At 34.0% G+C, this 15,122-nt stretch overlaps 1 protein-coding gene across 2 annotated transcripts in view; it reads right to left on the bottom strand.

The window, feature by feature from the left end:
* Window positions 1–1,976: 1,976 nt before the first annotated feature.
* Window positions 1,977–15,122, bottom strand: part of CSMD1 (CUB and Sushi multiple domains 1) — a 1,163,917-nt gene continuing 1,150,771 nt past the window's right edge. For both annotated transcript variants that reach the window (XM_038176472.2, XM_038176473.2), the window contains 2 exons: window positions 9,425–9,557; window positions 1,977–5,591 (listed from right to left, as the gene is read on the bottom strand). In XM_038176472.2, coding sequence (XP_038032400.1) covers window positions 5,432–5,591; window positions 9,425–9,557 — 293 coding nt within the window. In that variant the 3' untranslated portion in view covers window positions 1,977–5,431. The remainder of the gene's footprint in view (window positions 5,592–9,424; window positions 9,558–15,122) is intronic.

The raw sequence follows: 15,122 nt of genomic DNA, 5'->3' as shown, positions 1-15,122 counted from the left end.
TTGCCTTGATGTTTCTTAGTGATTAGTATAGCTGGCCCCACTCAGCTTGCTGCTCTCTATGGATGTTACAAGCAAATTCTTACCTCTGCTATCTATTCTTCATGGGCTGTGAGCACACGACTCGATGCTGCAGTTTCTACCAAGCTGCAGAATGCATCTGAAAATTAAGCACTGCAAAATTGAGCCAGAGCTGATGATGCTCCAATTATGTTCACATTTCTCTATTATTACTATGTCTATTTTAAAAATATGTATATACTGACATAAACAAATACACTGTTTAGGAGTACTTTCTGCTTCCTTATATCATATATATAGAGATGTGCTCATAACCACTGGACATATGTCAGCCATTGCTTGACTTTTTCATCTGTCATGGTGAGGTCCAAACTACAATCCCATGCTGTTTTGTTTACAAGACGGCCGTTGACAAGGTTTTGAAATTCTAATACTGGTTTACTACTGACTCTATAAAACATAAAGCTTCTGAGATGGATCCCTAAAACATTGCTTTCTTTATTCCTTTTGTGCATTACAGAGAGATGCTAAAAACTAGTTTATTTTACTTGTTAAAAGGCAGTGTTCTGAAAACAAACAAACAAAACAAACAAACAAACAAAAAAAACCACCTTTTCCTCCTCTACCTTCTGACCTCTGTTTTCTCAGGCATGGAATCAAATGCATCCAGGCTCATGTGGTTTCAAGTTATCTATCATGCTAAAGCAGGTAGCGATGTATTTGATATAGTTTATTGGAGTTTGAAATTAAAGGCAGCTTTAAAAAACGCATCTTCTATTTTTAGTAAATCAAACTGATAGTGAGCAATCCCTTGTGATACTGTTTATGACCTCACTGCTGATACAGAGCTAGCAGATGCCAGCTGAAAAACAAATATTTTTGTTTTTTACAGGTGCAGCTGAGTATGGCTCTGAAGCAACTTTATGTCCTCAACAAACAGAAAACATATCTTCTATCAATGACTTCTCTACAATTCAAAATTAAATATACTGTCTTACATTTCTGAACAGATCATAAGGGAAAAGCAATTTTCAAAAGCTGACATGCAGCTTGGCAGTACTGAAAAAGAAAATAGTTCACTTGCATAGTACATACAGGCAATGGTTTGGGATTAGAAGTAAAATCACAATTTACTGTCAAATAATGTCTCAGTATCTCCATTGATTATGCTAATGATTATACCTTATTTAAATATCAGAATGAAAGTCAAATCATTCTGAGAGATGGACTCTTTAACAACTGGCTGTAAGACATAATATTAACAGGAAAGATTGTGAAGATGGAAAAGGAAGCAAGGACATGCTCATATCTTAATTTTCTTCAAAAGGTGAACCGTATTCATACACTACCACTGATTCCCCAAGGACTAATGGGTTGAACATGCTTGAAGCCTGACTCATTACTTCTTAAGTTGCCAACAGAGAAATCAAGTAAACAAATCCTCTACATTAATACATAGTAAAATAAAAGAATAAGTAAAATTGATTGGAATGTCAGGTCTTGACCCTGAAAACCAAAATACATTGTTATATACATAGGCATTTTCATTTCAGTAGAAGTATGCACATATAAGTGACTGCTGAACCACCTCTCAGACATATACACAATCAGAAGAACCTCTGGCTCCATGTGATCCATCACTTTCACAGGTAGGATGCAGGCTTGTGGATGAATAAACAGGTTATTTTTAAAAAAGAAACCAATGATCTGGGAGCCTATGTCTTATTTTAAAATCTGAATGATAAGCATAAGATAACAGGATGTAGATCGCATATCTCTAGACTATATCTGGTTTTTATTTTTATTTTTATTTTTTTTTGCCAAGTTGTGTAATGCTTGGGAACTTAAAATGACAAGACGAAGATTCTGCTGAACAAACTAATGTAATGAAAAATCAGTATCTGAGATTTCAAATCAAATAGAAGAAAAATATTTATAAGAATAGGTCACACAAAAGCTGAAAATCTAAAATTAAATATTTAATTAGAACTCTGATTTTGCTTTTAAGGTAGGTGGCATTGCACAGGCTATATTACAATCTTTTATAGTATTTTTTTTTTCCAAAGAGAATACTGTTTATTTTTAACAGGCCACTTTAATATTAATACATGTGTAATAGGATCAGAACTGAAAATCAGCTAAAGATGGTAAATTTTACATTATTGGGAAAATTACATTTTTTTTTGTATTGTAAAAACATTTATTTTTAACAATTTACCTACATTAATCAAAAAAGTACAGCATATTTAATAATTTTACAAATTCTTCATAAAAAATATATCTCTGTACAAAAAGGTCTTTTGCACCTACTTCATGTCACAGCAGCATGTAGTGAAATGGCAGAATGAAATACTGGGAATGAAAATTAGATTGACTTGATCATAATGCCAGCGTTCTTCCCAAATCCCCCCACCCTCACCCTCCCACCTGTTCTTTCTTTTTTTTTCTTTTTTTATTTTTTTAATAACAGCTTTTATTTGTTTACAAAATATTTTACACAAGAAAAAAAATTATTGCAGCTAGCCTGGAGAAAGGCAAGATGTGTGATACAAGCAGCAGTTTTTAACAGCTTTGAAGCACATAACCTGTTTTAAAAAAAAATATATAGCATGTCTTATTAGCCCATAATAATGATACGGTCAACACTGGGGGAAAAGTCTTCTGCATATATCTCAGAAAGCAGTTTTCCTGGCTGCCATTACCTGGCCACTGTACAATGTTTTAAGAGTCTTATTCTGATGAAGCACCATACACAGCCCTCTGTAAAATAACTTCAGGAGAAAGAGATCCAGCCTGAACAGAAGACTCAAACATATGGAGAAGAAGAGGTATTTGAGGGATGTGGATAGATCTGATAGAACTCTGACATCTTTCCTTTACTTGGGTTCAAGTATGAAACATCTGTTTATGCAATACTCCAAACAAACATCTCAGGACAATTTGTCAGTGTGCTCCAATTTTGAGTGTCTCATTTCAAAGAACACTCACTCATGAAAAACAATCCTCACATAACCTCCTCAAAATGAACCAAAGGATAAAGAATGCACAGAATCTGGTCTGTTTAAGAAAACACATCAAATAATTTAACAATTCTGTTTCTGCAACCTTTCCTCCAAAGCATACCTCAGTAGTCGTAGTTAGATGGGTCATTACACAGAAACCATCAATAGTAACTACATCAATAGTAGCTACATAGCTTAGAATCCTGCACTTGTTTCCAATATTCCTTTTTTTTTTTCTTTTTTTTTTTTTTCTTTTTTCTTTCTGCTATTGTCACTGCAGAAAAAACAGTAATGATAATTTTGAACACCTGTCAAAAATGTTAATCACACAACAGCTTCCCTCCCTGGCTCACTGTTTTTAAGGAAGCTTTTCATTGGCAGAGCAACTTCCTATATGTAGAGGAGGATCAGGACAACAACTTTGTTATGATGACTTTCTTCTTTCTCAGAAAATGTGAAGGGCTCTGAGAAGTTACAGATAAATGAAATTTACTACACAAAAACCTCAGAAACAAACAAAAAACAAAGCCAAAAGCTACTAAAAAATGAACAAGAAACTGACTGAAAAGGATTATTTATTAAATTTTCTTCAGAAAATTTTCTTGCTCATATGAAGAATATAACGGCTGGAGGCCCTGCAACACTGCATTATATTGCTGGTATTTTTCATCTAACAGATGTTAGTTGTTAAACTGACCAAGGGTTACTTCTGAAATTTTCTTTCTGTTCTGCACCATTAACTGAAAAATCTGTCATTGAACTTATATCTCCTTTTTGTTTAGTGTGTAACTGACAGACCCACACACATATGGAGTTCAGAAATCTTTTTCTCCAATTTTGTATAGCAACTGGACATTGTTGCTACAGTTTCATTTTGAGAAAGCTTGAGAAAAAGAAACTCAAACCCAAATTTTATAGAAAAGCAAAGCAAACCTTCCTTGTTTCTGAGCTCAATGTGTATGAATAAAATCAATTTTTACTTCACCATTTCTTAATTTTAAAAATTAATTAATCTACCCATTGGCATATTTTTGTTTTGTTTTGTTTTCATTCAGTAAAACCTCGAATTCTAGGCAAATGTTAATTATTACTCAACCATTCATAGTTACAAATGTCAAACTTTCAAACTGTGTAAGTAAAAAAACAATAAGCAGTGTTTAAAAAAAATGAAAAAACAAAAAAACAGGAAGTGAAGATAGTTGAATATTTCCCTTTGTTCAAAGTAGAAACTGAATGACAACTTGTTATAGACAATTTGCACTGGGTTTACATATGCTACTGTAATGTGTTTTAGTTTTATGTAACATCAGAAAATGATGTCATATTACAGGAAAAAAATGGAAAAAAATGCAAAAGGGAAGACTGTATTATGAGCACAGGCTCACAGGCTTTATGAGCTATCTAAAATAAATTACTATTCACATTTGTACATGGCAAGCAGCAATAGCTGCTAACCCCCCTGCTGTTAAATAGAATGATACTGACAATAGTGATTGATGACTGATTTCAGAGGAAAACAATCTGGCAATGAAAATTTCTTTGAAATGGGCTCTTGTTCTGGCTGAAAGTCTCCATTGACTTCTAATCACGTTTAGAAAGAAATTTAGTCAAAATTTGACAAAAGATATATTGTCCTCTCTCACACAAGATTTTAACTGATGTTAAGCATAGGGTTCATAATTTAATATTCCAAGTAAATTTATTGTGGAATGCTTTGCTTGGCAAAGAGTGAGTGAATGTCTATATACAATGGAAGTGTGTAGAAACCCTGTATATTTTTACCAGTATCTTACTCAATCATCCAGAACACTCTAGTGCAAAAAAATTGTGCATTAACATTTTGCAATATAACAGCTGATTGGGAAATTGGCAAACCACCCTATGTATGAGATACACTGTAAGTTTTTTTACTTTTAGCAAGATTTCAATGGTAAAGCATTTTCAGGTGTATGCAACCTCGAGGAAGGTTGTCTTCTCCTTCAAGAGAGCTTTATTTCTTCAAATATTCCTGTACTTGGGGATAATCCGTGGTGCTTTCATTTGTCACAGTACTCAAGTGCCCAGAAGAATGAATTGAAAGGCATCCAGCCACATACAAATATGAAAGTCTGAGGCATTAAATATGACTAATTGGCATGTCTTGGCAGTCTTCCTTAAAGTGTGCCTTGATTTGAAGCAGATGCAGCCAGGCATTTTAATCCAACTTCAGATGAAAAAATATTCTTTGTCTGATCCCCAGAAGACTGACACATTTTTACCAGAAAATTTAGCTGCATGTAGGCTGACAGAAGATGTTAAAGATTACAGCAGCAAAGCCAAGAGAAGAAGGGAAACTGGTATATGGCACCAAAGGAATTACTGCTTGTCCATCAGAGGTATGGCTATGAATCAGTCATATTGGGCACTGAAGGCTATACCACTGTACAAACTGTGTTCAGAGTCGTATCAAACCTCACAGCCTTTGCCTCTGTGGGTTTTAAGTTTGTGTCATACATAGGATTTTCAAATGAAGCCTGTCCATTGCTGTTTTCATGTCCAGCATACCCATTGTACTGTACTTTTGGTCTTGTTCTGGAAAAAAAGGCAGGAAATGAACATTAGTAAACATTACAAATAAAAATTCTACAAATATCACAAGTTTTATGTTCAAAGTTCCTGTCTACACAAGCTGCATAACTGTCTAACGCAGGTAAATGGAAATCCATAAAGGATGTTGCAGGGACTTAAAAAGTAAGAGAAATCTGTCTGAAAATTGCTTTTACAACATGAAAAGAAGAACACAAATTCTTAATTGGCAAATCAATACTACAAAGCACGAAAACAATATAGGCATAATAGAGGTATAAGTATTCCCCATGTAAAATCTGTCAAAATTATGACAACTTCATAGCCTGTTGTTAGTGGCCAAATTGGCAGCCAAAACTAAAGCAATGCACAGCAAAAGTACAAACAAAATACTTTGAAAACTAATAATATAACACATTATGTCAGTAGTAACAATTACGATATTTTCTGATGACATTTTCATTTTTAGATTGCTATACTCTGGCCATAAAAGAATTCTTCCATTGAGTGGAAACACTTATTCCATCTTTACTAAATTAACAGATTACCAAATTACAAATATATGTAATGGTCTTTCCAAAGTATTGGTTTTAATTTGAAAAGTTCAGTGGCATCTTTAACTGATAAATTTAATTATATCACAGTCAATGCATTCTAATTAACTTTCCTAGAGATATGGGATTTTATCCACACTCATTTTTACAGTATACCTAGGAACATATAAATATTATTATTGTATTGATATAGATCAATACAAACTGTCAGTTTGAAAGACTTGAATAGAGTAGACGACTAGGTGTACCTAAGGACACGTGAGTGAACAGCTCCTAATTCAATTCTTTTCAATTGCATCATGGGTTTTAGATTAGATAAATGCTCACAGCCTTTACTGACTTAGATGTTTTCTAGTAGAGATAGTGGGAGCAGTTTAGTAATTTGCTGTTATCAGCAGTTTATTACCATTCCAGAACAGGAAGTTAGTGTTGCACCATTGAAATGCTGTAACAGGTCTCCTGGACAGTACTAAATGTACTGTCAGTGCAAAGTCAGCCAGCATAGCCTCAATTAAGCAGCTCTGCACTGTGAGTTTCTAGAAAATGGTACACTGTTAGCAGTAGAAATCTTCAGATAAGGGTCAGTAATTTCAGTTATTCCAGATAAATCTGCCATTGCATGCCTGTATACCTCCATGAATACTTCCTACAATAAACAGTACTAGAAACCTTGACAGAGATTTTATATGTCCAGGCATATGTAATCAGATTGACCAAATCCTAGCTAACATTTTCAGAAATTTTGACACTTGTAGATCAAATGATACAATGTATTATCTTTCAGGAACCACTCTTGTATTCTGGCTATTACTTTACCACCATGTAGAACATATCAAAACTTCAGGGTTGTTCACATTTTTATAAGTTCTGTTAGAATATATTAAGCCAATAATTAAATGAAAAATGAAACAGAATTTTGCAGACTTCCTGGTATATTCAGTAAAATTGTATAATAAAATTAATATTATATTGTATTTTGCAACTTTAAGTCTCTCAGCACCTAAAAGTATTTAAAGAAATAAATAAAGGAGGTCCAGTATAGAATTTTATACTTTCCCTCAGCCATTGAAATAGGGCCAGAAAGTCTGTGAAGGAGAGCAAAATATAGATGCTTAAAAATGTTAAACAATTTAGCAAAGAATTTCATAGTAAAAATTCAAAAGAGGGTTGCTGAAAAATCAAACTTTTATGAAATTATGTTTTCAGTAGCAGATAGGGAAAACTGTCACTGGAAAGACGTCAGTAACAGAAAATGACAACTTACAAATAATTCTTATGCATGCAATTATACATTTTTCTGAATGTTTTTATTTAAGAAGTAACAAAACATGTTCAGAAATCTTAACATCTATGTGTAAATAATTAATTATATTTTGATTTTATTTAGAAAGACTGAGATGCCATTTTCTGTCCTGATGCACTCCCTGTCTGCCAGATAGAAGGTATTGAAACTATGAAAAAAAAAAAAAAAAGCTTTAACATCACTGGTTCTAATTAGATGTTATTAATCTGGTACAGCAGAAGTATCTGTTTAAAAAAAAAAAAAAAGTGTTTTTTTTCCATAAGACTACTTTCAAATTCACTGATATAGAGAGCCTTCAGTGGCATAACTACTTACTACATCACTGTGAAAATTTAATGTTGTCATCCCTAAGGTATCTTCAAGAAAATGGCTTTCAAAGTGACATAGTCTGTTCTCTTTCCTTTGGAACATCCTCTTTGACAGAAAGAATAAAGGTGACCTAGAGCTACTTTAAATTATTAATGAACTTGTTAATTTCTTGGAGATACCTTAAATATCTTCTGATAAACTCTCTATAAACTATAGTTTAATGGAATAATAATTTGAAAACACAGAAAAAGAAGAATATTATTTGAAACACCAAGTTAATAAGCAACATCTCCTTTTTAAAGAATCTAATACATCTAAATTAGATGAAGGTAGGCAGAACTGCAGTACTGCACCAACAGTACCATAAACATTGGGATTACATCTGCTCTACTGAAGACCAAATTTTAGTCTCTTAAATAGATATATATTCCTACCAAATAGAAAAGAAACCTCTACTACTCACATCAGACTTAATAAACTTCATAGAACTTCATAGAACAAAATGTACCTATTGGTCACAGTACAGTCCTATTACATTTCATTTAGAGTTTGTCTCCTCTTTCTAAGAGCAATGTGACAGCGATGTTCCCTTTAGGTTCCATCTCTTCACCCTATCTGAAAGCCTATTTCTTCATGCTGCTACATAAGCTTCCCCCATTTCAAAGTTGGAGCTATCTGAGCATGCAGATCTGTAGGCACCAGAAAAGCATCTTCCAATAACTTGTTCTGTAGCACAATTCATAGCTTTTCCTGAGCAGTATTTTCAACCAAAGACTGTATTTCATTTCCTGACATGCATCATTTTAAATGGAGCTCACAAATTCAAGCCTCGCTGCAACTTTTTCTTCACAAATCATCTAATGTTGAGGTTGGTAGACAGTCAAGTCTATCACAGGCCAGTGGTGGACTTTATTTTGTCTGTATGTTTTCTTACAATCACAAAATACTCCTGCTATCATGATTATAGAACAAAGGTTTAAGAGTGTGTTACTAAAATCGGCATTTCTGTTTAACACCATTTTACAAACTGCAAATAACATAAAGCAGTGAATATTGTAACTCAATAGGAAACACAAGAATTTTCCCAGAAAGCTCTAAACAAGTAATACCTAGAATGAACAAATATTCAAAAAATACATAGATATCAGTTTTTAAATTAAATTTTAGACAAAATGATTGAATTTATTCTATTATCTACTGACATGTAAAAGTTTCTTACAAGCTGAAGTGATGCCAATTCTAGTAGTATCTGCTAGCTTATCCAGCACGTATTGTAAGTAGTCTTATTTTGGGCTGTTCCCTTAGGGATCTTATGGATTTTTCAGCTTGTATAATTAATACTCATACACATGTTGAAAGAAGTAGCATATATTCAATTTAATAAAGTGTTAAAATGAAAGAGTATAACATGTGACCTGAGATTTCAATCAGATAGCCTAATGAACCAAAGTTTATAGGTCTTTGTTCCTTAACACAGTGACTTATTTTTCTAACTGTTCACCATTAATAACTGCTCTGCACTGAACCCCTTTGTAGGAATTCTTTAAAATGTTTGTCTTTCTAGAGCAAAGATACTCTGGAAAGCTTTAGTGTTGTGTTCTTTATTCACTTATGCTTATCAAAATTAAAACAAATAGTGTATTAAGGTAGAAAATAAATTAGATTTACAATACCTGTGTTTGTAGAGGTAAAATGCAAACCCTGATAATATAAGAGCAAAGAAAGGGACCAGGATGGCAGCTGCAACAGAACTGCTGTTTGTACCATAGTAGTGATTTGAAAGGTCTGTGTCTGCACTTAAGGGACCTGAAATGAAACAAAAACAGGCAGAAATAAAAATTCCAGGCTATCTACCTTTAAATAAAAAAGTTATCTTTTTAATTCTATTTTTGTCTATATCTGTTGAATGAAAGAAATTGTTTTGATAAAATCATTCTATTTAAAAACATGAAGTAAACAGCATGCAGTATCATAGCACAGATCTTGTTAATACCACTTAATAATGTGTCATTAAAAACTATTAAAATGCTTTGAAAACAGTATTCAGTAGGTAAAATAATCCTTATTTTGGTTAAAAATCATAATTATGAAACGTACCTGTCAATAGTCACTAGCTGAATAAAATTAAGCCCTACATCTTCTACTATAAAAGATTAACACTGTAAATTTTTTTCTATGGCTGCATCTTTAATATTCAGCTTAGAAACGACAAGCAATGAGTGACTATACCAAACATGAAAAAGGATGGGAGAACTGAGGTAACACAGTGTTTTTTGCTGGGTTCAATACACTCTTGTGCCTGTGCACCTCTGTGCATGTTCTTGCTGCTTCACAATTTCCTTTAAGGGTTTAGAGCTTCCAGTGGCTGCTTTTGCACTGGAATAAAATTCATGTGCAGAGAATGCAAAGGTCGCCTGTGGCATGGCCTCTTTGGGTTCCTGTTGTGGACAAGCAGATAAATAGGACTGAAAGGCATTTTGTGGAACCCACTTTTCCATCAGGATAGAGAGACATTGTCAGATTTGTTAAATAGGTCCCCAACAGACAACTACAATTGTGAAGGTTGAAAAGTAATTTTACAATTAAAGCAGAGTCAATTTCTTCTCACCATAACAAACTTACAGCTCTTCAGTGGAATAAGTTTAAGCCATACTGAGATGTTATTCAAAGAGAATAGACCAGAGCCAAGGTAAATTACTGTACAGACAAGGCTGGGACAGATATCTGGATTTGCTCTTCTGTGATATTTTTGGTGATGCTAGTAGAGTAGAATAGGAAACACCACTGTTTACTGCCCAGAAATGCTCTTACCCAACAGTATGCACTGTCTCAAACACCATGATTCCCTCATTGATGGCAGCAGCAGCATCAGTCTTTTTAGGACTCTGGCCCAGATCAGCCACATAGCAGACACACAGCCACTGTGCTGCTTCTAACAGTCTACTGTCATATCTAAGTAAGATGAAAATCTAAGAAAGAAACAAGCAATTCTCCTATAATTTCTTGTGGTTCAAGCTCAATTGGAAAGAAGAATGAGCTAAGGTTTTGTTCCATTAGATATTTTTAAAACTTAGATATTTCACCTGCTAATATTCTAATACATTTTGCACAATTAAACTTACAAAATTTATGAAATCTAGAAGTAATCAAGTTCCCCTTGAAATTAAAGCATCCTCCTAGGAATTTCAGAATCATCAGTTTTGATCACTAAACATGAAAAAAAATGTAATATTTTTCACTGCCTTCTGTTATGTTCTCAAAGCTATCGTCATGTTGTATGTAGTAATCATACTTTAATGTATAAGTAGCTGCAAAAATTGAAAATATCTAATCAGAATTCAACTAAAAGAAAACAGTTTGAAATTCATTATAAGTAATTGTATGTATGTACATAGTCTGTATGAACAGACTATGGGATTGTTTAAAAATATATACTTTTTTAAATTGAACATTTAAAACTAGACTAATTTAGATAATTTAAGTAAATGTGTTTGATAACTGAAACACAGATGTTAGTACCTTAAACTTATATTGGAAGTACCTGAATTTTCGATATTTCCACAGTTTTTGAAGTACTGCATTTAAGATAACCAATCCTGAAACTTTTAAATAAAATTTGCAACCTTTAATTGGCGTTGGCAGTGTTGATCAGATCATGTGGTGTGTTTTTCATTATGGAAACTTTGTTCCAATTCTGGAGAATTTAAATTTTATTCATGTACAATACTTGGTCTCATGTACTTATTACAATGATGTTCACAGTTATTTGTGATTAAACGTATCCTGATATGAACTTTGTATTTCTCCTGACAGTGTTATTGTGATAAGAAATGGGAAGGCCTATTGTAATGCTCTAATTTAGGTACTGATTGCTAACACAGCTAAAACTAGAAACATATATTGCTTTGCTTACAGCCAAGAGAAAATTAATGCAGAAAATAGTTGAGTTTTCTTTTAATTAAGAAGAAGACATACTTTGTCACCGGGAAACATTATTCAATCAAGAGATATTTTGTAAGATTATAAATGTCTTTCAATCATTTCACAGAATGACAGGAGTTTCTTTAGCCTCCTAAAAAACAACAGCAGTCAGGTAAAGTTCAGATTTTGATATCATACAATGAAGTCCTTACTGTGCAAGCTGTTACTGAATATTCTCATTTATGTGTACTAGAAAAAAAAAATTTTGTAAGAAAATACTCATTACGATCCTTTACTTATTGTTATTTAGAGCTTTCAAATGCATTTTCTGTGTAACCCTCAGCTACGGGTTTCTGCTGTCTGGCATCACTACAACATGGCTCTGATCACTACAACATGGCTCACTAACTAAGAAAACAGCTCTTGAAGTGTGAGAGTGTGACAGCTAAAGCCATGTAAGATAAGAAAAGTAGAATTACAATTAGAAGAGCTATATCTGAGACAAAGATGGCTAGCAGCTCAAGGATTAAAGAGAATAAAATGCTGACATGGAAAGCAACTCACTGCCCTTGAGGGTAAACTTGTTCCAAGGAGAAACAGAGACTGTCTTCACCTAGCTGATTACTGTTGAACAGCAGACTCTTTTGGTACTTTTTTGGGTGTGAGGAGCATATTAATATATAGTTTCATAGTTAATTAGTCTTAGCTAATTTTTTGTGCATTTGCTAATGTATAACTGTTATGTATTCTCAAATTCTGAGTATCCTGTTTAGATGCAGAGTCTCATTGTGAATTTTGAAAGTTGTGCAAAGTGATATGGAAAGGAAGGGTAACACCTTTATAGAGTGAAATTTCAAATCCACATCTTCTCTAATGACGTTCAGTGATCATAGACCATTTTCAAGAAATGAAATTCACACCCATTGATCTAATATATTACAGATAAATTAATTATTCATATTGCATATTACTTGTCAACATTTGTTAGCTCAATCTAAACAAGCTAAATGTACTTGGAAGAAACTTTGAAATGACATGGATGAATGGATTGAGTGCTCCCTTAGTAATGCAGACGATACCAAGTTAGGTGGGGCTGTTGATCTGCTAGGAAAGCTTTGCAGAGGGAGCTGGATAGGCTGGATCTATGGGCCACATCCAATTCCATGACATTCTACAGGGCTATCTGCTGGGTCTTGCACTTGGGTCACAACAACCCCATGCAGCTTTATGGGCTTGGTGAAGAGTGGCTGGAAAGCTGCCTGGCAGAAAAAGACCCATGGGTACTGGTTGATAGCTGGTTGAGTATGAGCCAGCAGTGTGCTCAGGTGATCAAGAGGGCCAACAGCATGCTGGCCTGCATCTGAAACAGTGTGGTCATCACGACTAGGGAAGAAATTGTTCCTTTTCTATGTGGCACTGGTAAGACTTGAATGCTGTATTCAGTTTGGGGCCTCTCATTACAAAAAAGATATTGAGTTGCTTGAGTGTGTGCAGAGAAGAGCAACAAAGCTGATGAAGGGACTAGAAGACAAGACTTGTGAGGAGCACTGATGGAACTGGGGTTGTTTAGTCTGGAAAAGAGAAGGCTGAGGGAAGACTTCATTGCTCTCTAACAGTACCTGAAAGGAGGTTGTAGTAAGGAGGATGTTGTTCTCTTTTATCATGTGGCAATTGATAGGACACGAGGCAATGGTCTCAAGTTGTGCCAGAGGAAGTTTACACTGGATATTATTAAGAATTTATTTCTGGAGAAGGGTGATTAGAGCAAAGGTAGAGTCCCTATTCCCTAAGTATTTAAGAGATGTGTGGATGTGGCACTAAGGAACATGGTTTAGTGATGAGACTCAGTAGGTCAGGTTGATGGTTGGAATTGATGATCCTGAAGGTCTTTTACAACCTAGACAATTCTAAGATTCTATGACAATCCTAATTGGAATGAACAAGGCCAAGATTTTAGAACATCAATCTTCTAGAACTCTAGAGGTGAGGCACAGGCACTTGGCAATTACAGAAGCAGAAACTAGCAGCAGACTTGCAGTCTTTATAGGCCAGGATATTAGAACATAAATCAAATAAAAAGCCCACCATAGTGATGTTTTATTTGGCAACACTAGTTAAATCATTTAATGTTGGAACTTAGGCATTTTAAGCAGGCTCAGATATAGCTCTAGTTCTGTTGGTAGACTGATAACAGAAATATCTTCACTTTTTAGGTTATTCTCTAAAGCTACAAGCAAACATAATTGCTTCTGAAAGAGGATAAACAGTACTTAGAAACTAAAGTTCTTTCAATTTTCATGTCATAAAGTTCTAAGACTGAGCGTATCCACTGAACCTAGTCTTCCTCTAGTATTGTGTGATAAGGAAACCTTCATCAAACACATTGGACTTTCACATTCAACCAAGTATTTCTTGGCAAATGCTGTTCTTTTAAGTATGTTTTCAGGTGACAAATTTCATATTACATTATTTATGCAACAGCGCCTGCATATTTTATGCATACTTATGGCTTAGTGTAAAGGCAGCAAATAGTTTAACTTCCGGAAGAAATTGAAATATTATAAGTCTTCAGCTGGAGAACAGATGAGATCATTACCTCATAAGAATATTCATGAACATAATAAATTAAAAACAAAACAAAACAAAACCAAACACACACACACCAAAAAAAAAAAAAAAAAAAAAAAAAGAGAGAGAAAAAAAGTTATCATTGAATTTGAGAGCTTATGGACAAATGTTATGACCTTTGACCTTTACTGACCTGAAATTTGCTGTTTTGTTTTAGCTATTGGTTTTTCAGTGTAGAACCTATAGACAATCAGTGCCTATTTAATTAGCACATAAAGAAATCCATTATCCTTTAATGGAGAGTATCTGCAATTACAGAAATCTCACTTCTGAGATGTCAAAGAAGAAAAGAATCCCTCAGCATTATGTGTAACAGTAACCCTACAGCTCCTTACTAGCCTTTGGAAAATACAAACTGAGCTCTCATATTACAACTCTCAACAGTGATACATTTTCTACCATCACAGAATACAGCTATCAGAGAATACTGTAACTGTTGAATTGTCATTCTGCTTGTTCTTCCTTTATCTCCATGTGTTATTGATTTCAATGCTGAAACAAATGGCTCCAAACTTTTCTTAGGTAGCTGGAGAAGTAGTGATATCTTTTCTGGCCAGGGTCAAGTAAAAAGAAAAAGAGAAAACAAAACAAAATCCAACAACCCATATCCCCACTGTTGTGAGATAGAAAAAAAAAATCAATCATAGAATATCAAAGCCTATTAAATAAGATGCATGCTTGAGCAAATCTTGGTGCTCTATTTTTACAGCGTGCTTGTTAAAATCAGAAAGAAAAAGCAGCTTAGATATTATGATGATAAGGATTATACCAAAACACGGGCAGATAGATAATCTGTCACACATAAGAGTTTACTCTTAAGAC

This window comes from Anas platyrhynchos, chromosome 3, assembly GCF_047663525.1.
Source record: "Anas platyrhynchos isolate ZD024472 breed Pekin duck chromosome 3, IASCAAS_PekinDuck_T2T, whole genome shotgun sequence".
In the NCBI taxonomy this organism is placed as follows: domain Eukaryota; kingdom Metazoa; phylum Chordata; class Aves; order Anseriformes; family Anatidae; genus Anas; species Anas platyrhynchos.
Note: the sequence above shows the minus strand (reverse complement) of the source record. Positions and strands in the feature narration are given on the sequence as shown.